Raw genomic sequence first — 25486 nt, forward strand, 5'->3', positions numbered from 1 at the left:
GGCTGCCTGTAGTACAAGCACATAGGTGTGAGCAAGGGGGCTGGAGAAAAGGCCAGGATCAAGGTGGCTTGTAAAGCAATTCTACCTCCCCTACACAGGCGTCACAAGAGAAGTTGGTCTCCACACTTCAAGGCTGATAGGATAGGTAGGGCTGTCAGACCCATGGAGCTGATAGCATTACCCAGCCCGGCCTGCTCCAATGAACAATCATGCGGGCAGCAGTCCCTCTGGGTTGTTGCATTTTCTGTGTCACTTTAGTAGCCCAGGAGAGTGAAAGCATTTGTTTTGCCACAGGACTGGGAGAAGCAGCAGTAGGGCAAACTCCCTCACTTCCCCCTCAAATGGGTTGAGAGGGAAGGTCCTTCTCAGGGGCCTGTTCAAGTCCATGGTTTCCCAGAGGAAGCTACTGACCACTATGACAAGGGATTTTTCTTTTTCCTAGGAACTACACTGAGACCCACCAAACTCACTTGACATAAGGCACTCAACAGACATCAACCACTTCCATTCACTACCAACTTGGGTTGGCCCTGGGTTTGAACCCATGGACTTGAGGTGGAAAGCGCCATTCCCCTGAGCCATCCAGTCCCCTAGAAAGTCATTTTTCTGAGTATATCAGAGAAACAAAGGAAGACACCAACGTATTTGCTAATACATACATACAAACTCCTTCCCAGCCAGAGGAATAGCAATTCCTCTCCCCATCCCTCCCCTGTATGCACACTCCCCAGAAACTGGGCGATTGCTGCAGACCTGTCTCCACCATATCCCTTCTCCCCGCCCCCACTCCCTCTCCTGATCCCCTTTCAATCCAGCACACTGGAGGTGAAGGGAGTGATCTTCTCCAGTGATATATCCATCTCGCACTCCACGTGTACCACGGCTGGCAAGACGGCGTCGGCATGGTTGTTGTGGGAGGTCTGGGAGATCTGGGACACTTTGTCAAAAGTCAGCTCATTGTCTTCTGCCTGAAGGGTGGCATGGGGGAGAAGGTGTGGGTAGCTGAGGGTCACCACATCCTTCTGGTAGGTGGTGTCATGGTGGTAGGAGACCAGCTCGTTGCTGAAATTCACCGTCTCCACCGTGTTGCTGGGGCAGAGGTGGCTGCAGCCCAGGATGGTGGCAAAGGCCCTCCTGAAGTCAGCATTGAAGGCGTAGATGATGGGGTTGAGGGAGGAGTTGGCCCAGCCAAACCAGACAAAGATGTTGAAGACTGTCTCACTGACACAGGGCAACTCCCCGGGATGGTGCAGGTCAAGGTCGCAGAAGGGCACCATGCAGTTGAGCACAAAGAAGGGCAGCCAGCAGAAGACGAAGACGCCCATGATGATGGAGAGGGTCTTGAGGACTTTGGTCTCCTTTTTGAAAGAGTTCTTCAGGGAGGCCTCGTGGGGGCAGTCATTGCTGTGGCAGTTCTGGGCATGCTCCACAGCTCTCTCCAGAGAGGAGATCCTGCGGATCTGCCGCTGAGCGATGCGGAAGATCCTGGTGTATGTGACGATCATGATGGCGACGGGGATGTAGAAGCTGATGAGGGATGAGGAGATAGCATAGGTCCTGTTGAGGCTGGAGTCGCAGTTCTCCTCTGAGCCCTGTGTGACGTTGGAGCCCAGCTCCTGCTGAGCAAGGAGCTCGTTGGCCTTGTGCCACCTCAGCTGCACAGGGATGAAGGAGATCAAGATGGAGAGCAGCCAAGCCACCCCAATCATGATGAAAGCCACCCGCTGGGTCATCTTCCTCTCATAGCGGAAGGGGCTAGAGATGGCCCAGTACCGGTCCACACTGATAATGCACAGGTTGAGGATGGAGGCTGTGGAGCACATGATGTCAAAGGCCACCCAGACATCACAGAAGCCCCCGAAAGGCCAGAAGCCAGCCACCTCAGCGACTGCCTTCCACGGCATCACCAGCACGGCCACGAACAGGTCGGAGACGGCCAGCGAGATGACAAAGAAGTTGGTGACCTTGGAGCGCAGGTGCCGGAACTTGATCACCGCCACGCACACCAGGGTGTTGCCCAGCAAGGTGGAGAGGATGAGGAGGAAGAGCAGGGCAGCCATCACTACCCGCAGGGACAGCTCCGAGTTGTCGTCCTCCACCCAACTCTTCCTGCTGAGGGTGTCATTGATCATCTCCAGCCCATCTCCCGCTCCTAGCAGGTAAAGCCCATCCATGAGTTCCCTTTGTCCTGCTGTCCCCAGAGATCTTATTGGTGCTACGTCCCCATCGGCACACAAACCGCCTCTTTATTCCTCCTCTTGCATCTCGGAAACACAAACTGCGACCCTTCCCGCTCTTGAACTCTTACAAGCGCAGCTATATCCCCGGTCATAAGTGCTCCAACCTTTCGCTCCTTTCCAAGTCTCCTGCAGGCAGCCTGGCATTTTCCCACCACCACTTTTCTTCTTATGCAGCCTGCCGCTCACAAAGAGCCAGTGCTCACCTCCTGCTCTCGTGTGGGGTGGGTGGGCTCGACTGCAATCTTCCCTCCCCCTCCTCTCACAGGGGGCTCATCAGCTGTTGCAAATCCATCGCTTGTAGAATCCCTGTCAGTCCCTTTTGTACCGGCCAGGCTTGTACTTGGCGGCTGGGTCGGGTGCAAGGGGGAGTTTGGGGATCACTCTCTGCTGTTGCTGCTAGATGCTCTCTGCTTCTCAGCTCAGACACCCAGCTGCTCTGCCGCCGCTGTTCTTTCCTCTCTCGCTGATTTGCTCCAGATTTTACACAGGTGAGATCCCTTTCTTCTTCATGCACAGAGCCCCTACTCACCAATCTCTGGCCTTCTGACCTTACCAATCTGCCCTTTTAGTCCTGAGATAATGGGGACATGGGGTTCAGACTTTTCTGCTGAGATTGGGGAAGGGGTTGGATTTAGGGAAGGTAGGGAAACAGGCAACAGGGATGGGGTGAAGGATGAGATGATGAGCAATCAGACAGGGGCTGAGAAGATTTGGGAGGCTTAGATGACATTTATTGATAGGTTGGGAGTTCAGTATGTGGGAATCCAAGTCATTTTGATCCTCCCCGTAGGAGGCAGCATGGTCTAGTGAGTAGGATACTGGGCCAGGAGACCCAAGTTCTGTTCCCACTGGTTCGCTGTGTGACCCTAGGCAAGTCATTTCCCCGCTCTGTACATCAGTTTCCCCATCTGTAAATAGCGGACAATGACGCTTACCTTCCATTGTAAAATGTTTCAAGATCTATAGGTGAAGACAGTGCTGTATAATGAGTTCCATACTAATTGCAGTATAATCTCTCCAGCGGCCTCTTCCTCTGATCATGGAGTGAGGGCAGGGCTGTAAACAACTTTCTTTATTTGAAGGGGGCCTAAAGTAAGGAATAATAGGTGTAGAATATTGATTTAATGAGGACTTTTGTACCATAACTCAATTTGTCCAATTTTAATAAAGCGAGAGAAACACACTTCTGTTCCCAACTGTTTTCTTTATTAGTGCAATCCTTAAATTGGGGGCAGCGGGTGAACTAAAACTCCGACTGTCTAGGCCCATGGAGGGGTACACAGAAAGCAAAGAACCTTTTCACTTTAGTGTGAAATCTAAATGCCAGCCCCTATTCCAGACTGATTAACAGGTTGTTGTGTAGCCAGTGGTCAGTGGAAATCTGACGCTCAAGTCTATGGGTCATTCCTTCTGTGGAGGAGATGCAGTGACCAACTGTCACTATTCCTCCCCTTGTGGTGTTGGGGCAGTCGCTGAGAAGAGTTTGGTGGTCACAGTTTATTATCCTATCTACAGTGCCACTGAGTAAACGCAGGGCTGAACTCCCTTGGGCTTAGACCAAAAGAGAGACCCCTTACATCACAAAGGCCAGGGGGAGGGAAGGGGGGCCGTGGCAGTGCAGACTTAGAAGCAGCTGCCACTGACCATTTACAGAGAGCTCCATCATTAACACCATCCACCTTTCCCATCCCTGAGGGCCACCATCCCAGGCAAAGGGGACTGCTCTCCCTCGTGCATTAGCTCAGCAACACTCATTTACTAGGAATCAGGACTGACCCATTCACGTGCAGTTTAGTCTTCAAGTTCATGGGCCATTTCCACCAACCCTGCAACTCCACTGACTTCAACCGAATTATACCAAGGGTCACACTTTGCCCCAAGAGGCTGGAGATTTCATTGCAGAAGGGGAATGGCAGCAAATATGGTTTAGATCTTAGGAATTAGGAACCACTGAATTATTCAGGGAAAACTAGGTACCACCCTAAAGAATCTTCTTCCCTTTATATGCATTTTACCTCTGGGCCACCCGTTCTGTCTCTCCCTAGGATTCTCTCTGTACTGAATCACACAGTCTGTCCCCAAAGACCACACAAAAGAGCACTGACCTTGGTACCTAAGGGATTTCTCTGGGGCTAAATTTCCTGGGGAAATAGCTCTCAAGAAACCTCTCAACATTAACCTGCTTTGGAGAAACTCTTCACTGGCAAACTTGCCAAGAAACAAGCAGCAAAACCCTTCTTGGGAGACAAACTCTCCCAAGAAATCAGCCCCACTCAGCACTAAACTCGCTAATTACCCAGCTGTTTGCTGTAATACAACACAGGGCAGCAACCTTAACCCTTCCCTCTATGGTGCACCATTTCTAAATGAAGCAGCAGTCAGTCATATTGAAACAACTGAAGCCTATTGTGTGTTTTGGTTTCATTAGCTTCACCCCGACCCATGCATTGTATAATCTCAGGCTTCAATCTGAACAGACACTACCCCAGGTCTACTTTCAGCTGCTGTCTTCAAGGCTGTTCATAGGTGACACACCCTCTCTCTGATCTAGCCAAGAAAGTGATTCTGTTTTCATCATGAAGCAAATATTTTTCTTCTTTAATCAATTTCATGACACAGCATCCTCCCCCCGCCTCTCCCCCGCCCCCCAGCATGAGCTCTTTAAAGAAACTAGCTAAATACATTACAGTAACAGCTTGCAAGAGCTTCATGTGTCTCATTAAGTTCCATCACCTTCCAGCCAACTATTTATGCCAAGAAGGCATGTTTGCTCTTCAAAACTTTGAAATTGTCAGACCTTTTACTTGCCAATCAATAGCAATATGAAAATGGACGAAAGCGTTTCAAAACAGAAGGGAAAGTGGGTAATATAAGCAACAAGAGACCTTCAACTTCTGGCCAAGGACATACAAACACAGGAAAGCACTTCTATGATTCAAGCTGATGCACTAAGTGCATGAAATTGGGGATGTTAGCCACTGATGCAGCTTCTCATGATGCTGAGCATTAGCCCGAAGCGCCATTCTATGCATAGGCATCTTTTGCCACTGCAGGTCATTTTTGCCATGTTGTATTTGAAAGGGTATTCATCTCAATGCTCTCTATGCAGAGCATGTGGATTTCAAAAGTTCTTATTGTTGGACATATGGTACGCACGCACTTGTTCCTGGAAGTCAGTCACCTAGTGTTACACAGTCATAAGTCTCAGCCCAAAGTTGCATTCTGTCCCTCACTTAGGTCAGAATCGGTGCCTCGAGATGCCTATAAGCAAGACTACTGCAAACTAGGACATGGTCAGATCTCACAAGCTACACAGGACAGTCCTTGGATGGGAAGCATTCCAGGAAAACCTAGACACTACAGGAGGTGGGGCTGATGATTCTTTCATGGAGAAGGGGGCATTCTTCATAAGAGTGGCCATACTGGGTCAGACCAAAGGTCCATCTAGCCCAGTATCCTGTCTTCTGACAGTGGCCAGTGTCAGGTGCCCCAGAGGGAATGAACAGAACAGATCATCATCAAGTGATCCATCCCGTTGCCCATTCTCAGCTTCTGGCAAACAGAGGCTAGGGACACCATCCCTGCCCATCCTGGCTAATAGCCATTGACGGACCTATCCTCCATGAACGTATCTAGTTCTTTTTTGAACCCTGTTATCGTCCTTCCTTTTAAATTAATTAAGTTCTGAACCAATGCTTCAGCATGGTGCTATGGAACAGCCTTTTGCCTAAGACATAAAACCATGGTTCTGTATCTGACTGCGGAACTAACGTTCATTGTAATTCCTCTGATCCTTTTTGAGAGAAAGTTGTTAACCCTGGTGTCATGACCAAATTGGAGCTTAGGTAATTACATTCTGCCCATCTGAAAGTCTTCCTACAATTTCTGTTGGATGCAATATCCTTTGCTTCCTACACTAAACTGATGTAAGTTTGCATCATTAAACAGCTGCTGATCCATCTCAGAAGTAGCTGCATTTCAGTGAAGTGAGTACTGTGTATATATTTTGCAAAGCACTTTGGTATGAAACGATTCTATTTTGGTGGCAAGTCATTCTTTAGCACTTTTGTATTTAATATCTTTCCCTTCCCAGCAACAGGGTGCTCTCTAAATTACCCTTCTACTATTTTCCCTTCTTTTTCACAGCCACATCTTTAAGCTTTCTTTCCGTTCAGTCATCTTGATTACTTTCCCACTCAGAGTCAAAGCATGAAAATTACAAGCCACTTCAAGTAACGCACCAGCTGCTCAGATTTAACTCTTAAATGCCTCTTCCAGCCCTTCAGAACATTAGTCTCTCTGGCATGTTTTACACACGCTTGCAATGGGGATATATACAGCAACTTCGCTATGCCTTGCCTCTCACAGAAGGGAAGTATCCTGTCTGGGAGTTTGGTACTCTGCTACTCCAGTCCCTACAGAAAGGATCTAGAACTACTGCCTGTAAGCAAAGTCTCAGCTACCACTTTAGGTTCAGGCAGTGTACAAGTAACTTAGAATGCTATGTGGGAACAAAACAACCCCCTTCCTCCGCAAAATTTATGCGACAGAGGGCCAGTATCACAGCATGGAGCAGACACACAATAATTCCTTGCCTTACTAATGTAGAATATAGCATTCAGTTCTAGGCATCGTCAAAAAATGGGGAGAGAAGTTGGGAATTTGGAGAAGGAAGAGTCTAGTTACTTTCTAGGACTGAAAATGCAGGAATCAGCGGTTGCTATTCTGAATGTTAACCCTTAATTTAAAATCAATAAGGGAAAGTCATAGATTATCAAAGAGTAGGAGAGAATGACTTATGAAGATTAATCCAATAAAGTAGGTAATAACTGAACAGGGACTCAGACCAGGATTGTATAAGCATCCAAATGAGATCAATAACCAAGCATGGTCGTTTACTGTGATCCAAGGGGACATAACAAAAGGAAGCCAAAGAAAGGAACGTTTACATTGATTCTCTAAATGTTTGGCAGGGGGGTCTATTAGATTGTGGGATAGTGTCCTTGGTGAAAGTCCCAACATTTTAGTCATTTTATAAAATGGACCGGAGGAAAAGTGTGGGAAACAATCGTGCTGCTTTCTGGGAATGAACGAGAGGTAGAAAGGATGGTATGTCCTGAAGAGCAAAGAGAGCAATCATACCGCTTTTTAAGCCAACGCTCACAAACACGCCAAGGCTCCTGAACCATAAGCCAGCAGGGCTCTGTTTCTCACTGAAAGCAACTGCCTGTTTTAATTTAGACACAGAACAGAGCACTAGCGGAGGTCCTGTTGTGGGTACATCCAACAGCTGGGTGCATGGATTATCCATCAATCTGTTCTTGAAGTCAAACCACTGTCAGCTGCCCATTTATGTTTAGTGAGCAATCTTTCCATCATAAGTGTTGGAAGCACCGCGGGAGCAGCATTAATAACGTGATCAATGTCAGAGATAATGCAAGAGAGAAACTGACAGCACAATGGACATTTTTGGTTTTTTTCCCCTTTTATTACACAGCAGGTAGAAAAAACAGCAATTGTTTCCCCTCTTTTTCTTTACAAAGGAAAGAAATACGGAGATTAAAATTATTTAGTATGATTGTGTTTGCGGCCCATGTGACTTGCTAACCCCTTGCACCATACCATGCACAAGAGGAGGGGTCTCCACTCAGTAATAGCATTTGTGCAGGGGAGAAGAGGAGCTGCTGTGTTCAGATGCAGCAGACTGTAGATGCTTCACTGGTAGTTCTCTCCCCCCTCTCCTGGAGTTGGGCTAGGTTCAGTGTCCCTTCCTCTGTTCATTACTCCATGACCCTTTATTACTATTCATCCAAACTGCCTTCCACCTGGCTTGAGCAATGGAGAGCCATTGGTACAGGAGGCAGCACAGGGCTAATACCCAATAAGCAGACACAGACTCAAATGTGGGGACACGAGGAGGAGACCAGTTAAAAATGTATACACAGTTAGTTTACCCTGCCTTCTTTCCTTGGGTCAGCCCACACTTTGTACTCACCACTTCATGTCTAGGGCATGGTGCTCCCATCAGGAGCCAGGATACACAAGAGCACATTTGGAAGCACCTGCCTCGCCTAAAGCAGCTAATCCAGCCACGCTAGATGCAACTGGAAGCAAGACAGATCAGGCTTACCCTCTTCCGACTACACGATAAGCATAGTAAAAGTGACCTGCAAAGAGGAATTGCACTTCTTCCTAATGAACAAAGGCAGCTCCTAAAGGTTATTTCCTCTGCTTGTCTTTTTACATTAGAAACTCAGTTCTTCTCTAGGACAACTTGTGTCCTAGTGAAATTATGACATCTCAAGACTGCAAACTAAAAGAGAGGATTGTTAGACTGTTTAATGCTCTGTTTTACTGTTACTGCCATTGTCTAAGGAACACTTTGGAAAAGGATACAAAATCCCCATCCATTCAGGGATGGTGTAAAAAGCTCACACTAGCCATCCCTGTGACTCCCAACAAGTTCTTCAGCAAAGGCAGGGAAGACTAAACTTGAGCTATCTGTTATTTCTACAAGTAAAAAACAAGCGGAAACTTAATAAACATTGCTGGCCTTTATCATCACGCAGCCTAAAACGCAACACCTTCATTTTAAAAACCCTTTGCAGGTCTCCTTTCAAGGCCTTAGTGTATTACAGAAAGAGGAGTAAATTTCATCTTGTGCTGGCAATTGCTGCCCCCTAGTGGCAACAAGGCTCATACAATAAAAGAGTTATTGGTCTTGTTGACCACAATCGTGCAAATACAAACAAGGGAAGATAGACAGTACTATCAACATGTGTGTAAGCTTGCTGCAGACAGATGACTGTCAAGAACGGTACCTATGTTATGTGCCAAACGTTTTACACAACCACACAAACAGCCAGAGGTCAAGCAGCTGTGATCCTACTGCGTTTCAGGGTCTCCTCAACGCTGGCCATAGCAAAACTGAGGATTGTTATGAAGTAAGTGAGCTCAGGAATTGTAATCCTGCAGGGAAGACAGAGCTCATTGGCAAGAGTGAACATCGTAGGCGACTTGGGATAACAAGTCAAACTGAGACCAGTGTAGATATTGACACTAAAGAGACGACAGCAACACCAGCTAGGATCAGTTCCAGAAAGGGTGGATTGTCATGGCAGTAGATCCTGTTGTTTAGCGACGTGATATCCGGTAAAGAGGGGGGCATTAGCCCACACTCCAAAAGTTACTTTTTAAAGTTACTGTCACTAGTTAAGCAAGCTTAAGACAACTTCTCAAATTACAGCAGCAGGACACTGTTAGAGACCCAGTCCCAGGGCTCTTTTGGGTTCAGAATATGTAGAAGCAGTCTTTTGTGCCAAACCTACAAATGAAGAAGCAACAGAAGAAAAGTGAGTGTTTAGCAGCAGAATGGGTTAAAGAAAGACCAACCATATCCTAAGTCCCGAAGACAGACACAGGCAAACAGTTACTAAGCCCCCATACTGTGTAAGTCCATAGTGGTTTCTTGACACTAAAACAGCATACCACCTAGGGTTTGCCCTCAGATGTAAAGGATACTAAACCACGTTTCAGGGCACAGGAAAGTTACTAATTGCTCAAAGATATGAAGAAAATTCTAGGGGCAGGTCATTCAATCATCAAGAGATTTCATGCCTTCCTCTGAAGCTTCTGATATTTACTACTTTTCGGAGACTACTGATTTGATCCAGTATGTTAATTCCTTTTTTTTAAAATTAACCTTAAGTCACTCATCATTACTAGGTGAAGCTGAGACTGGTGGCCAATTTAAGCATCTGTATCAGCTACATGAGAAGAAGAGGGGGCGCAATGAAGGGCCCAGAAGAACACTAAGAGGGTCTGCAGCATATTCAGGGACCTGGCAGATCAACCGTTTTAGCTACGGGCCTGCCAACATTTATAAAACAGACCAAAACACACTTTTACAACAACACACACAGCTGGCGCCATCCAGTTCTTCACAGTGCTCCGCTTTCGGAAGGAGTTAACTAGCTGGAAAACAGTTTCCACTAGCTACTAAAATAGGAGCTCTCTCTGTTTCACCATATAATGGGAGTAGGTCTGCTCAAAAAAGGGCGTCCTCTCTCTGTGATAATATAATGCTGGATTCACAGCCAAGGAGACTATAGACATTTAGCCACAGAATAGGGATGACATGAGCAAGGATAGAACATGCTTACCCCTCCACCCTGCAGCACCTCTCTAACAGGACAACCCTTGAAACCCCACTGACAGAGGTTTAGAGATAACTACGCTTTCCTGGCCCATATCATGCTTAGCCCAGTCTATGCCAAGACTGCCAGGTGGTGCTAATTTACAGCACAGCGGTGCATTTGTAGAGCAGGACATTTCATCGCTGGCAAGTGGACAGAGAGCCACCACCTCTTGAGATGTGGTTGTCTTTGATGCCAATAGTAGGCCACCAGCTAAGATTGTTGCTGATACATACCTCCATCCTCCTTCTCCAACTCTGCTTCAAGCTCAGTATCAGAGATGCTGGGAAGTAGAGGCTTCTGGGGAACAGGAGGCAGGTCCAAAGGCTCTTTAGTGGAGTCCTGGAGGAGACTATCCAGTTCCTTCTCAAGTTCTTCACTGTCAACCTCTGCTAGGTTAGAGAAGAAACAAATCAATCTCTGGAGGAATTAAACAATATCCTAATAGCACAAGAAATGGGCTGGAAGACCATATAAGCAAAACATCCCAGTGGCCAAGGAAGGCACTGTAGCAGGAGAGTGCTGCAAGGACAATCCTACATCAGTGGAAGAGCTGCTCACTCACGGCTGGATACTAAGACAAGATGTCATTCCCCTTTCAAAGGGAACGTTACACTTGAGAACCTGAGCCTGAGAAGCTCCTGCCAACTTGTCTTTTACCGGTGGTTTGCATAGATTCCTGCTCAGGTAAGAAAATTTAACACTGACTTTACAAGTCAAGTTCAGAACAAGCACTAATGTCCCAGTTTCAGCTTCTACCAAAGTTACTTCAAGCCAGAAAGAGAACCATTGCAACTCTCCTACTATCCAAAACTGTGAGCAGCGCCGCATGCTTCTTCCTCAGACAGGGACCTCATGCCTCAGGGCAGAAGAGGCAGAAAGTTCAACACCTAGGACTGGGGTGGGAAGGATCTGTCTGCTAAAGGCAGTAGGGGCTGATACCCTCTGACTGAGGTTAGGATGTATCACTGCTAAAGCCTGTGTGTGGTGGAGGGTCTGGGGGTGGGGAAGTGTTTTGGAAGAGACAGATAGCAACATAAGTGTTGTAGAAGATAAACCAGGAAGAAAGGAAGATATTACAAAAGCTAATAGTGTCCATCCAAAAAACAGACTCAACTACTCAGTAGTTTACAGGCCCAACCTTGGAGGGCTGCAAGCAGTTCTATGAGCTTGTATGTTTGGAGGAGTCCAATTGTGAGCTGGCTCCCATCCCCAGTTCTCCATCTACCTAATACTAAGTCCTGCCATGGATGCAGGGGACTAGACTAAATGACCTCTCGAGGTCCCTTCCAGTCCTATGATTCTACCTGTTGAGTCACTTGCAATAAGTGATCAGACACCAGGAGACTATCTGTAAACCCTTACTCCCTCTACAAGGCACCAGTAGAGCAGATGACTCTGAAGGGCTGAGAACAACTGCCTATTCTCGGAGAACAGCCACTGGCAAGCACCTGAATGGGGGGGGTAGGGGAGTAGGGGGAGGGGAGGAGGAGAGAAAGCCCACAAAATGGATGAACTCACCCAAGCCATTGATCGACATTCCTGCCAGAGCCTGAACGACTTCATCCTGGGTGTCACAAAGCTGGAAGAGAATTAACAGTACATGGCTGTGCAATAAAGCCCTTCGAGTAGTTTTAACCGCAGTTAGACACTACACAGATGAGCGCTGTAAAAGAACATCAGAGAGCATCTACCAACACTTAAAGTGCTAATGTTGCAGATATTTTAAGGACAAAGGAGTAATATGGAAGTTGATTTAAGGAAAGTTGTATGGACCATTCAGCCCAAGAGACATGCAGAGCATAAGGGCAAAATAGTGTCAGAAGCCTCAAGTCTAACACCTGGGAAATGTGCTTAGTACATTCACCCACAGTTTCCCTATCTGTTCTTATATGCCACCATCATCTCACAATACCTCCTGAATCTGATCCACCAGGTTCTCTGCCTTCTCCACAGTGACATCTTTCATGGACAGTTTCAGAGCTCCTACTCCAGCCTGGTAGGCATTGAACACCTTAATAAGCAGAAAAGAAAGGAATGTTACTTCTATTAAGGATGTGTTCCTTAGACTAAGGAAACACTATAAACTGTTGCTTCTTCAGAAAAGCCCTAGTGTCTGCCTTCTGCTATCCTAGCAGTTTTTTCAGTAGGGCAGCAGCATGAAAAGGCAAAGAGAGGATGCAGCCAGAGGCCAATTTCCTTGCCACAATCACAATAAGACTCCTAGGCCATCCTCAGTATCTCTTGGAGTAGAGAGGATGAGGTCTTACTCATATGCAGGAGCTCTTCAAACACAGAGCCTGAAGAGGTAGGTAAAGCAAAGCAACTTGAGCAGGAAAGTGAACATATGACACGAGAGGTGGAAGAAGCACACTACCATCTGATCTGTCTGAGAAGCATATATACGATCCAAGATGCCTTGAACTGCATCCAGCTTGGAAAGGAGCTCTTCAATCCGCCGCTCTGTCCTTCGCTTGGACTTCAAATATCTCAGTGCCTGAGAACATGCACACAAACTTGAATCAGAAACCAGGCAGCATCCAGAAAGTTCCTTCTTAAAACAACTATTCCAGTGCAACAAAGCACATGCCATGGGCTGACTTTAGGACTGAGATGCCCTCAAACTCTCCTCACCATCCTACTCCAGACAAGAATGTTTGCATGAGGTGGCACCATGTGAATCAAGCCCCTCTGCCAGAGCAGTAGGTTTTGCAGGTTTCAGAATGGTCTTGGCATTCAACACAAACTCAGAAGTTGCCCATCTCGTACCACAGTTCCAAGACCACAGCTTCCAAAGCAGAGCAGGCAGGGTCAGAGTATACTTACCAACTGCTTTTTGCCAGCTCTACAAGCGATCCGGGCATCTTCTTTACACCTGCAAGGACAAAGGGCAAGGAGAAGCTCAAGCCTATAAGCAGGAGGGGGTCAGCTGTGATATTCTCCACCCCATCCTTCCCTCTACCACTGTTCAGCCACTTGCAACTGGCTCACTCAGATCCAGTGCACCCCATAAATCACTCCACCACTTTCCAGGATGCCTACTAGCAAATGATACCAAGTATTCTGGGGTGCATCCAAGGACAACATATGGCAAGTGGCTGATGTGGAGACACAGGGTAAAATGGGTGGAGAACCCTGGGTTGCCATACTTCACTCCCCATGCACCTGATAGACAAATAAGAGGCATTTCTTGCCTTTTCACAGTCACAAGAAAAAAGAAAAAAAAGAAGTCCCTCAGCAACGCATTATACATGCACTAAGGCCAGGTCACAAGCAAAGTTCTCACACACACACACACACACACACAATACCTCTCCGCTTCCTGGGAAAGGGACTCCACCTTCTGTGATAGTAGCTGCTCACTCTGCATCAGCTGATAGACCCCGATGTCCACATCATTCACTGGGGATACTTTGGCATGCAGACCTCGGGCAAACTTCACTATCTAAAGGAGGAGCAGCACATTACTGAATTGCCAGACTGTAGGATTTGTGTTCTTGTAGGATTTGTGTTCTCACAAGCCGGAATCTCTAGAGCAACATCTACACCAAGAAAGCAAGACTTCTTCCTTAAAAAAATAAAAGGCTGTGTAAACTCTGCCGTCACAGTTCCTTGTTCAGCTTTGGGCCCATAATACTAAAAGGGACACTGGTAAATTAGAATCTAAAGAAAGGGCAATGCCAGCTTGTCCTATAATCCAGTAAAATATCACATTTGAGCCATGTTAGTATGCAGCCATGATGCCTCAAAAGAATGCCCAGAAACTGCAGTGGTGTTGTGTAACTTCATGGGGGCATTCTTCTTTTGGACTCAGCACCAATTACTTAGTGTTTGTGCCGCACTTTGAAGATGTGAAGTGCCCAAGTATTACTGCTATCTAAACAGTGCCCCTGCATGATATTAGCGGGCACTGCACAGCTGAAGGTGTCATAATTCAGATTAGATGTGAAACTAACATCAGAATCACTTACGGTCATCAGAAAGCCTATGGTACAACCCATCAGAAAGCCTATGGTACAACCCACCGCCCAAGAGCTGTAGTATTAACCTCAGTGTTGTGTCCAAATTCCAGCTGGAAAGATTACATTCAACCACTCCGAAATCCCTATTCATCTTCAACTGGTTACAGTGTTCTCCTTTTCTTCCTGTCCTAGACCACTGTGTAGTGTTGCTGGAAGAACACCAAATAACTTGTGTCTATAGCTTGGTCATCAGCTTGTAAAGTGTAGAATTCGTTGGAGTGAACAGCGCTAGATATTTACAAGATTGTTTGGGGAGTGGAATTTAGACCCTTCACTTAGTGAACACTCTAGACCCTCAGCCCCGCAACACCAGCTTATGATAATGGGGAAAAGCCATTTCTTCTTGTACACATACCCAAGGTGAACGGCTAATGGAAGACACAGGCATTTAGCCATAAAAGTTAGTGCCCTGTCAGCAAAACAGAATGCAAGACAGGAATGGGACCACACACATTCTACATAAGAACTGCCCTACTGGGTCAGACCAAGGGTCCATCTAGCCCGGTATCCTGTCTTCTGACAGTGGCCAGTGCCAAGTGCCACAGAGGGAATGAACAGAACAGGTAATCACCAAGTAATCCATCCTCTGTCACTCATTCCCATATTCTGGCAAACAGAGGCAAGGGACTCCTGCCCCTCCTGGCTAATAGCCATTGATGGACCTTTCCTCCATGAACTTTTCTAGTTCTTTTTTGAACCCTGTTATGGTCTTGGCCTTCACAACATCCTCTGGCAAGGAGTTCCACAGGTTGACTATGCATTGTGTGAAGAAATACTTTCTTTTATTTGTTTTAAACATGCTGCCTATTAATTTCATTTGGTGATCTCCAGTTCTTGTGTTAAGGAAGTGTTGTTTACTGCTTCTCATATCTACTTTCTCTATACCAGTCATGATTTTATAGACCTCAATCATATCTCCCCTTAGCCATCTCTTTTCCAAGCTGAAAAGTCCCAGTCTTATTAATCTCTCTTCATATGGAAGCCGTTCCATACCCCTAATCATTTTTGTTGCCCTTTTCTGAACCTTTTCCAATTCCAATATATCTTTTTTCAGATGGGGCGACCACATCTGCACACAGTATTCAAGATGTGGGCATACCATGGATTTATATAGAGGCAGCATGATATTTTCTGTCCTATTATCTATCCCTTTCTTAATTATTCCCAGCATTTTGTTCGCTTTTTTGACTGCCGCTGCACATTGAGTGGATGTTTTCAGAGAACTATCCACAATGACTCCAAGATCTCTTTCTTGAGTGGCAACAGCTAATTTAGACCCCATCATTTTATACATATAGTTGGGACTATGCTTTCCAATGTGCATTACTTTGTATTTATCAAAATTAAATTTCATCTGCCATTCTGTACCTTCTCTCTATTCTGCTCCATGACCGTGACCCTCTTTTCCTTCTGCAGCTGGAGCAGCAGTAGATAGAATGTCCTCTCATCCGGACATATGCTGGCACAGAGTGAGCGCAATTCTGAGAGGACAACAACAGGGTGGGAAGAGAGTGCAGAATTCTGATAGAGGCGATACACTTCCTCTGCCTTTTCCTGAAGGAAAGAAACAAAACTGTTAGTGTGCATTGGGATCCCTTTCTTATTACTGCAATGGGTGCCAATCTGACATCTCTATGCCAATGCAGATTTCATACACAGGTGAAGAATCACAACAGCATTGTATCATGGCCCACACAAGTCATGTATAATCAAGAATATTTTACCAGCAAATCTACACATAACGTATAGTTCACATATCGTAACTCATAACATAGCATGAATAGCATGGTGTAGAGATATGAGCACAGGAATGGGAGACAGAAGCTGTGGAATAGTAATCCCAAGTGAGGCAAGTCACTTCACCTCTCCCCCATCTGTAAAATAAGGATAACACACACCTAACCTCACAGGAATACTAAGGATTTATGTTTCATTTTTAAAAAGCACTATGTCCTTATCAGCTTTCATATCCATGCCAAATGAATGTGTTTACACTCCTATGTCGTCTCCTCTGCCAATCAAATTATCTCTGTATTCTCTTCCCACAGGCTTATAAATTACCTGATATCATAGCTCTAGTCTAGAACTTTGGGGAAAGGTGACTTTTGTATTTTAGGAACTCAAAGGTCTGGTAGTATATTTTATTTATTGCACACATTACACAGTAAAGTTTCTAAAAGTCCCAGGGCTAAAAGTGGACTATGAAGGTTCAATTAAAAGAATTGTTTGTAAAATTTAAAAAAAGGGAAAGTTTATAATTCTTTAAAAACAGCATTGCTGTTAATGGAATATAGGAGAATCACTTGTTCCCTCAGTTCCTGAGGCACTGGAGCTGCAAGCTTCCTGTTTCCTCTGCCAAAGCATATACCAAAATAAGCAACAGACACTGCATGGTGAGTAAGTCATTCCATAGCTCTTACTATGCTTCTCAAAGGTTTTCCTTTTTGACTTTGTCCCAATTCAAACTTTTTTTAAAATTTCAACTTGATCAGTTAAGCCATTTTTTCACATGTAACACAAAATACATGTCCCTTTTCAAAAATGAAAGATACACTTAAACTTGGAATCTAGACAACTTAAAATAATTAAATAAATAAAGCTGAATGCAGTGTCATGAATTCCATCTGCCCCTGAATCCCACAGTGAACGTTAGAGGCTTTACAGTCACTTTTTTTTTTTAAAGGGTTTATTTCCTGATGATGTATAAAAGCCCCATTCTAATATGGGACACTGACATCCATGAAACAACAGTGCAACTGTACACTGAGTGCTGTCAAGTGCACAATGCAAACAAGTTGAACAGAGAAAAGAGTTCTCTATAATCCCAGTGAGTTATAATCATTTACGCTGCTGCTTGTAATGAAAATAAGTAAGAAAAGTTCAGAAAAATGTGATTTTTTTTGGTTGATTTTTCACTTCAAACTCTTATTTTTTAGTTCAGCTAACTCAAAGACATAGGGCCAACTAAAGGAATCAGATGCAATGCCACTTAAGCCAAATGAGGAAAGACTGATTTACACCAGTTTAGAATCTGGCTCTATTTTTAAACTTCAAAAGTTGCCATAAACAAGGGCCTTTCACAAGTTTGGAGACGCACGTACAGAAAAGTGTATAAACACTGCTTCAATTTAATTTTAAAGCTGCATGTGAATTCAATGAAGACAAGAGATACTGGATGGACAGTCACTGACACTTATGTATGTATCTATAGAACAAATGGTGCTCAGACAGTAATCTGCAGGCTTCCACACATACTGTACTGAAAAAAATATATATACCTGAAACTTAACTTGGAGGAGGCCCTTTTTAAATGTAAGAGAAGAGTGGCCTCACAGCAGAGACTGCCAACTCTGCTCATGCGTTATGATTCAGTGTCATTCACTAGAAAATGAACTGAAAACCCATCAACTCATTTTACAGCCATTACATTAATATCTGAACATATATGTTCAGATAAGGGCTCTATGTCCCATCTATGAGCCATTCAAACCCCCTCCCTTCTCTTGGGTTTTTGAATGTACATGAGTAGAGATGACCCTTTCCTGTTAATGTGGGGACATCTTTATTATGTGATTCAAGGAAAACCCATCTCAACACCCTCCCCGCACGTACACATACACCATCCTCATAACATGGGTAACCAGGGCAAGCTCCAGACAGTGCAATGCTCACCTGAAGCAGCTCCACAAAAATCAGCACTTCCTCCTCCTCAGGCACTTTACTGTCACCCAGCACACTTGACAGGGTCCATTTCAGGGGCTTCAGAATGAAGATTCCCACACCCCATGAGATCCAGCTGCTGTCTACGCTTGCTATGAAGTCTGACTCCCTCTGCAGTTTGCCACGTCTGAAGAGAGTAAGACATACAAGAATTAGAAATGGACGTGGCAACCCAGTCCCCACTGTGCAGATGTAATCATCAGTGCATGCAGAGATCTCTGTGGAGAATCATCTTTAGCAGTAACATTTCCCCAGCACAGAACATATAAGTTGGTTCACAATTCCAGTAGATTTCACAAGATTGTCTAAGTGAGCGTTTATTTGGACATCAATTTGAAATCTCAATTTAAAATAAATTTGTATGTACAATATAAAAATGCTCAAAAACAACTACTGTATTTCCAGTTTATTTACTTTGGGCTTTTGACAGAATTTATACACAATGGTTTACTATAAAATCTTCCCTATAGTCCGTTTCCTTTCCTATTTGTGTGGGGATTTTCCACACTGCAAATTCATAGAAAATAGTTCAAGGAACTTCCTCTGCCTACACATCCTCTTGCAACTTTGCTGATTTTACAAATATTTTCCTATGTTGTTCTTTCATTTTACAATGTGAAAATAAAACATGCACGCACAAAAAAAGGAAACTGGCTGCAGTGAAGCTCTTATAGTGATTGTGCATTTGACAGAACTTTATGCATAAAGTACATAACCTGGAAACACAAATCATTTTCTCCTCTGATTTCTTCCAGACATGACCATTGTGTGTGTTATTTATAATACCAGTAGGTAAAAGATTTTCAGACTGGCATAAAATATGTGGGTTGTTCCTTAAGTATTTTCAAGGGGGAACAATCTCAGTGCTGTTGCCCCCTACATTGGGTAGAGCCTATGAAAAGGCAAAACGTTGCCTCTAGTGCCCAAGCAGCTTCTACAGCACCACCCCAATCCTCCTCTCCAGAGTCTTCTGGCAAACTGGCCTCCCAGCACCCACTACAATATGGCCCCATGCACTTTCACGCAAAGCAGCCTTCCCAATGTCCCTAAGCATATTGCTCCCTATGCCCACTAATGCCTTTTGCTTCATGCACCCTCCCTGCTACCCACGTGTGTCCAGCACCCAAGCTTCGAAGTGAACCCTAGCATACCGCTATCACCCTTTCAGCTCAGTGCCCCCTCTGATCCATGCCCATCAGTCCCCCTTATGTACAGTACTCCACAACTCTTACCACATTTCCCACTGTAACACCCCACGCTGCTCAACGTTCCTGTGCCTGACATACCTAGTGATCACTGGCATATTGCCCCCTCGGTGCCCCACATCCCTCCCAGCATTTCCTTGCACCCAAGGACCCCCAGCATATCATGCACCCTAGTGCTCCATGTGCCTTGTCTCCCTGAACCCCAAACCCACCAGGATATTGCTCTTGCTACTACCGCATGCCCTGTGCACTCCTATGACTTACATCTCTAATAACCCATTAGTATACTGTCCTCTCTAAGTACCCCACACGCTGCAACTCCAGTGACCCCCAGCATATTGCTCCCAGTACCCCACCCATATACCTGCACCTGGTGACCCCAGTCACCTCCAGTGACCCCCAGCATATTGCTCCCAGTACCCCACCCATATACCCGCACCTGGTGACCCCAGTCACCGCCAGTGACCCCCAGCATATTGCTCCCAGTACCCCACCCATATACCTGCACCTGGTGACCCCAGTCACCGCCAGTGACCCCCAGCATATTGTTCCCAGTACCCCACCCGTATACCTGCACCTGGTGACCCCAGTCACCGCCAGTGACCCCCAGCATATTGTTCCCAGTACCCCACCCGTATACCTGCACCTGGTGACCCCAGTCACCGCCAGTGACCCCCAGCATATTGTTCCCAGTACCCCACCCGTATACCTGCACCTGGTGACCCCCAGTCACCTCCAGAATATTGCCCTGCCTTAGTGTCCCACGTGCCTAGCATCCCCCAGTGTGGTGCCCCCTTAGCGCCTCAGCCCCCCACGCCAGTGCCCAGCCCATTGCTCTGCCTCCGGGCCCGCCCGCCCCCGGCGGGTACCTGAGCAGCTCGCGGAGCACGGTGCCCAGCCCCAGCGGGACGCTGCCGCGGCGCTCGAAGGCCTGCTGCAGCTCCCGCAGGCAGGTCCGCACCGCCCCCCGGCGGCGGCCCCGGCCCAGCACCAGCTCGGCCCAGAAGCCCATCTTGCTGTCCCACTCGGTGCTGTTCACCTCCCGGCTCTGCTTGAAGGCCGAGAACAGGAAGGCCATACGCTCCTCGTCCGACTCCCACTCCGGGGGCAGGTCCCCCTCCGGGGCCGGCCCGGGAAGCGTCTCCGCCGGCGAGCACATCTACGCGAGCCCCCGGCTCCCAGCGCGGCTTATCCCCCCCCGCTTCGCCCCGCCGCGGCTCGCAGCCTCTCACTGCCGGGCAGCCCCACGGCGCATGCGCCGCCGCCCCGTTTGTGAGGCCTTCCCGAGCATGCGCCGTGTGGCTGACTGGCCGGCAAGGCAAAGTTCTCTTCCCGAAATGCACTGCGGGAGCCAGGCTGGGGGCGCAGAGGGCGCCCTTACCCGCCCCTGTGTGACTGCTGGGGTGTGGGGGTGCTAGTGCCACCCCCAACATGGGCCCCCCAATAGTCATGCCAGCATCATGCTGCAAGGCGAAAGCTGTGTGTGGTTACCCCATGACATCACGGTGCTTCAGAATGACATCATCATGTCAGACGTGACATCATGCCAGCACAGCACCACCACAACTCAGGCGGGTCTCCACGCACGTCACAGTGTGGGGCCGCCTGGGAATGGCGTCATGCTGCGCCGGGCCTCATCAAGTTACTGTGACATCACAACGTTCCCAAATGACACCCTGTCACCTCGGAACACAGGGTGGGGATGCCACATATCGCAGCTCAGCACGGCATGGAAAAACAACACGTCACATCAGTCCGAGGCACGCTGAAAAGTCACAGCATAATGACATTGTCTAAAAATGTCAGCTCACTCCACCCAACCAACGTCACACCATGGTACAACAGGATCACACATAAACATTACCATTTTGGGTCAAAATGCCTTCACAGCATGAAATAACATGTCCCAATGTCAAGCAGCTAGGTCAAAACTGGCATCAATCACACAGTATCAGAATGTGATGTATTCAAATGTCATCGTATCATATCATCAGCTTTGGTTGAAGTTTCACATCACCTCAAATCATGGAGAAAGTCCAGAGAAAGGTCTAGAAAACAAGACCTATGAGGGAAGATTAAACAAACCCAATTTTTTCAGTCTGGAAAAGAGAAGATTGAGAGGGGACATGCTTCAGTCTTCACGGCTGAGGATGTTAGGGAGATTCCCAAACCTGAGCCGTCCTTTGTAGGTGACATATCTGAGGAATTGTCACAGATTTAAGTGTCACTAGAGGTGGTTTTGGAATTAATTGATAAACTTCACAGTAACAAGTCACTGGGACCAGATGGCATTCATCCAAGAGTTCTGAAAGAACTCAAATGTGAAATTGCGGAACTATTAACTATGGTTTGTAACCTGTCCTTTAAATCGGCTTCTGTACCCAATGACTGGAAGATAGCTAATGTAATGCCAATATTTAAAAAGGGCTCTAGAAGTGATTCTAGCAATTACAGACCGGTAAGTCTAAAGTTGGTATCTGGCAAATTAGTTGAAACAATAGTAAAGAATAAAATTGTCAAGACACATAGAAGAACATAAATTGTTAGGGAAAAGTCAGTATGGTTTCTGTAAAGGGAAATCATGTCTTACTAATCTGTTAGAGTTCTCTGAAGGGGTTAACAAATGTGGACAAGGGGGATCCAGTGGGCATAGTGTATTTAGATTTCCAGAAAGCCTTTGACAAGGTCCTTCACCAAAGGCTCTTATGTAAATTAAGTTGTCATGGTGTTGGTGTCACTAGGCATAAATCTAGGTAACTCGGGAGAATGGAAGACCACAAGTGTCAATAAAGTCTTCTTGCTCTGGGCCTATGTGAACCAAAGTACCTCTATGTGAAGCGCTTCTGTTAGCCTTACTAAACTTTTGTAACCTCCTGTGCTATGTGCTGATTACTAGCAGCTGCAAGGCCACTTGGCACTAGATGTAGCCAATACTAGATAAGATAGGCAGAAAGCAGATGCTGTAATCAAAGTTATATGCATAAGAAAGTAGCCCCTACACAGTGGAAAAGTACAAATAAAAAGAAACAAAGGGGGTATAAATGCTGGGACCCCGCCTGCGTGCGGGTGTGCAGGATTTGAGATTGCTATTTCTCCCTTGCACCTTATTTGGGCTCAAATAAACTTGGTTTGCTTCTCCACCCTGGTGTGTTAATTAGTGCGACGCACACCGGGCAACGAACCCCACTGTTGCCCCCCTCGGGCCCTCTGGGCTGGCAACAATGGGATAAGAGGGAAAATCCTTTCATGGACTGAGATCTGGTTAAAAGACGGGGAACAAAGGGTACAAATAAAAAGAAACAAAGCGGGTATAAATGCTGGGACCCCGCCTGCGTGCGGGTGTGCAGGATTTGAGATTGCTATTTCTCCCTTGCACCTTATTTGGGCTCAAATAAACTTGGTTTGTTTCTCCCCCTGGTGTGTTAATTAGTGCGATGCACACCGGGCAACGAAGCCCACTGTTGCCCCCCTCGGGCCCTCTGGGCCGGCAACAGTTTTGGCGTCCCTGGGTGGGCTCGAGGCAAAATTGTGCCTTGACCGGACTCCTCCGACGGCCGGTGGACGACGGTCACAGCCGACGCCCAGCGCGCACCGGTGCCTTTACCGGGGGCCTCGGCAGAGACGCGTCAGGCCGACCTTGGAGGACACAACGGTGCAACGCACTCAGATAGTGGAGAAGCAGTTGCGGACGACGGTGAGGACCAGTCCCATGGATAAGGTAGGAACAGTCCAGTGGTGTGGACTTTTGCCCGAGGCTGGGGACGCCCAGTCGTTGTAATTCCCATTAGACGATAGAGTGTCCTATAATGGGTCAAGGGCATGCCCATGGTATGAGGCAGGGACAGAGTATGGCCGGCAGGGCAAGGTGTACGCCCTTAGAATGCATTCTAGTTTGTATGGAGAGCTCTTGTAAAAATCCCCCATCATATGCCCCAGAGTTGTACTTGGAGGAGGACTGTCCGCGGGGACGTCTGTCTCTGTTGGTCTCATGCCATCTGAATTTATTGACTGTGCAGCAAGATAAGATGCATCATGGTAATAGGAAATAATGGCCTGTGTGTGTGTGTACACCAGTGTGAGTGATTGTTACCGGAAGACGCCCAAAGTACCCTGTGAAGCAAAAGCTCGTGACCAGGACTACTCTAACGCAAGCCCGGTAACTAGTGGATCTTTAGGAGATCCGACCCACGGTGGGGTGACTCGGCCTGGCATCGTCCGGCGAGGAAGCTACCTGGGTCTAGGAGCGTGTGAACCCATCTTCCCTCCCCCTTCCTTTCCGTGTGGGCTACTGACAGTCTGATCATCTCACTGGACGCAATCAGAGTAAGCAGTGCCGTCTCCCAGAGACTAGCCGATGCTCTTTGCTGAAGGGAGGTGTAGGAGAGTCGTGGCCATCCTCGTTAGTCTCTCCTGTATAAGTACCCTGTAGGGAAAGATCCTTAGTTTATGAGCTGCTAGCGTGGACAGGGCACCCTCTCTGTGTGTGTAAGTGGAAAATGGGGGAGGGACAGTCTAAACATTCCACCTCACCCCCTAAGGGTACCCCAGCATATTACATGTTCGTACATTATGGTCCTAAAACCTGCAGGTATTTAGAGAATTGGAATCTTCACATGCGTGAAAATCCATCTAAACAATGTCCATTAAAAGGTACCTTCAATCTAGATAAGATCATACTTCTCAGAGAAGCTTTTAATCACCAAAAAAGAGCCTCTAACACAGTGTGAGCAATTTGTCTAGGAACGGGTTAATTTGAAATTCAGCTTGGCCCAGAGATAAAGAAAAAGTTGCTCTGCGTTCAAGGTCAAGAATCAACGCAGACTATGCTAAGTACAAAAAAAACCTGCTTTCGGCCCCAGCTAGCTGTGAAAAAAATATATAGACACAGGCAAACCAAAGGCAATACAAGTTACAGAACTGAAATTACATTTGCAAAGCTTAACTGTCCAGTGAAATCCAACAGTGTGCCTTTGCGACCCCAGAGCCGGTGTGGCTTAGTGACACTAAAGAAGCCACAGGCAGCTGACCTGGACTGGAATCTCTAAAAAAGACACCGCAGGAGATTCCAGGGTGTAAAAAAACAGCCCTCCCAAGAGCGGAAGCATGTTGAAAATTCTGAACAAGCTGTATACAGAATAATCTCCCGTCCACCTATTCCCCTTCTCTGAACGTTATACACAGACGTGGCCAGTCTGGACATGTGTAAGTATTAAAGTGGCTTAAGGCTTGGGGCATTCATATTTTTCCTGAGTGATATGAAAGCGTTCCCAACACTCTCCATTGTTGTTTTATTATTTTTAATAAAGCTTTAAAATTTGGTTATATGGTGTGTTTTCTTTATCCTCCCACAACGTCCCGCAGTGTCAGCCTGATCACCTGACATGAGGAATAAATTGGTAACAAAAATTTGTCACAGTTTGGTGAGCAATTAAAAATGGGGGAGCCCTGCAAAATTTACACCATCTATCTGTTTTACCCTTGTTATTTTATGTTTGCTTTGTTCGGTATTGTTGGTGTTATATGTTAAAAATTGCATAATTAAAAGTGAGCCCTAATAAAATAAGAAAACACTATCTGGTTCTGGTTCTGTTCTGTTTACCGGTTACTGTTGTTTTTCTGCTCTGTTCATTTGGGCGTTAGCTGTGTGGGCGGAACTGAACTTCTCATTTGTAATTCCTCAGGGTGGAAGCCATTGTGTGCAATGAAGCTCTAAGGTTGTATTAAGATCCTTCTGTCCCGTCCCCTGTAACGGACAGTGTAATAGAAGTAAAAAAATCTGGCTTAGACCGTAATTCTCTCTGCTCTCTGTGTAATTTTCTTTTCTGTTTAAGTGTCAGCAGACAAATGGGTGGGTCTCTGGGTAAACCCCCTAAAGGGGTTTAAATTATATGTTAAGTAAATGGCCTTTACCCAATGGCCATGTATTTTTTGCCCAGGTGGCAAGCCTCACAAGAAAGAACTCGGGTAGTCTTGTAAATAAAAATGTTTTTAAAAAAAGACCAAAAGGGTGGGGGCTAGTTAAGAAGCCCACCCTCCTAGCTAAACTGGTAGTGAAGCAAGTTGGTGCTCATGGAAGGGACGGTTCAGCAAAAAAAGCAAAATCG

The 25486-nt window shown here is 46.4% G+C and overlaps 2 protein-coding genes across 3 annotated transcripts; both read right to left on the reverse strand.

Annotated features, from left to right (window-relative positions):
- Positions 1-806: 806 nt before the first annotated feature.
- On the reverse strand, positions 807-2132 carry LOC120398802 (D(1C) dopamine receptor-like). Its single transcript, XM_039526461.1, has one exon. The coding sequence runs from the start codon at positions 2130-2132 to the stop codon at positions 807-809; it is 1326 nt and encodes a 441-aa protein (XP_039382395.1).
- Positions 2133-8779: 6647 nt separating this feature from the next.
- On the reverse strand, positions 8780-20762 carry CHMP7 (charged multivesicular body protein 7). 2 transcript variants are annotated; one of them, XM_039527530.1, is made up of 10 exons: positions 20252-20762; positions 18130-18304; positions 15826-16011; positions 13747-13880; positions 13262-13310; positions 12813-12932; positions 12351-12449; positions 11957-12017; positions 10672-10827; positions 8780-9564 (listed from the first exon to the last, which is right to left on the reverse strand). In XM_039527530.1, exons 1-10 carry the CDS (start codon positions 20539-20541, stop codon positions 9500-9502), a joined length of 1335 nt encoding a protein of 444 aa, XP_039383464.1. In that variant the 5' UTR covers positions 20542-20762; the 3' UTR covers positions 8780-9499. The 2 variants fall into 2 exon arrangements, with proteins under 2 accessions (XP_039383464.1, XP_039383465.1); XM_039527531.1 differs by having other exon boundaries at positions 10672-10824; positions 20252-20759.
- Positions 20763-25486: the final 4724 nt, after the last annotated feature.

Source organism: Mauremys reevesii, linkage group 2, assembly GCF_016161935.1.
Source record: "Mauremys reevesii isolate NIE-2019 linkage group 2, ASM1616193v1, whole genome shotgun sequence".
Classification (NCBI taxonomy): Eukaryota; Metazoa; Chordata; order Testudines; family Geoemydidae; genus Mauremys; species Mauremys reevesii.

What these genes read in the sequence shown, in the direction of transcription:
- LOC120398802 (XM_039526461.1), bottom strand. Translation starts at nt 2,132, where the DNA reads ATGATCAATGACACCCTCAGCAGGAAGAGTTGGGTGGAGGACGACAAC.
- CHMP7 (XM_039527530.1), bottom strand. Translation starts at nt 20,541, where the DNA reads ATGTGCTCGCCGGCGGAGACGCTTCCCGGGCCGGCCCCGGAGGGGGAC. An exon ending in CTTTCCCAGGAAGCGGAGAG is followed by an intron (nt 13,311 to 13,746) that starts GTATTGTGTGTG and finishes TTGTCCTTGCAG; the next exon opens with GTGTAAAGAAGATGCCCGGA. An exon ending in GTTGGAGAAGGAGGATGGAG is followed by an intron (nt 9,565 to 10,671) that starts GTATGTATCAGC and finishes CTTCATTTGTAG; the next exon opens with GTTTGGCACAAAAGACTGCT.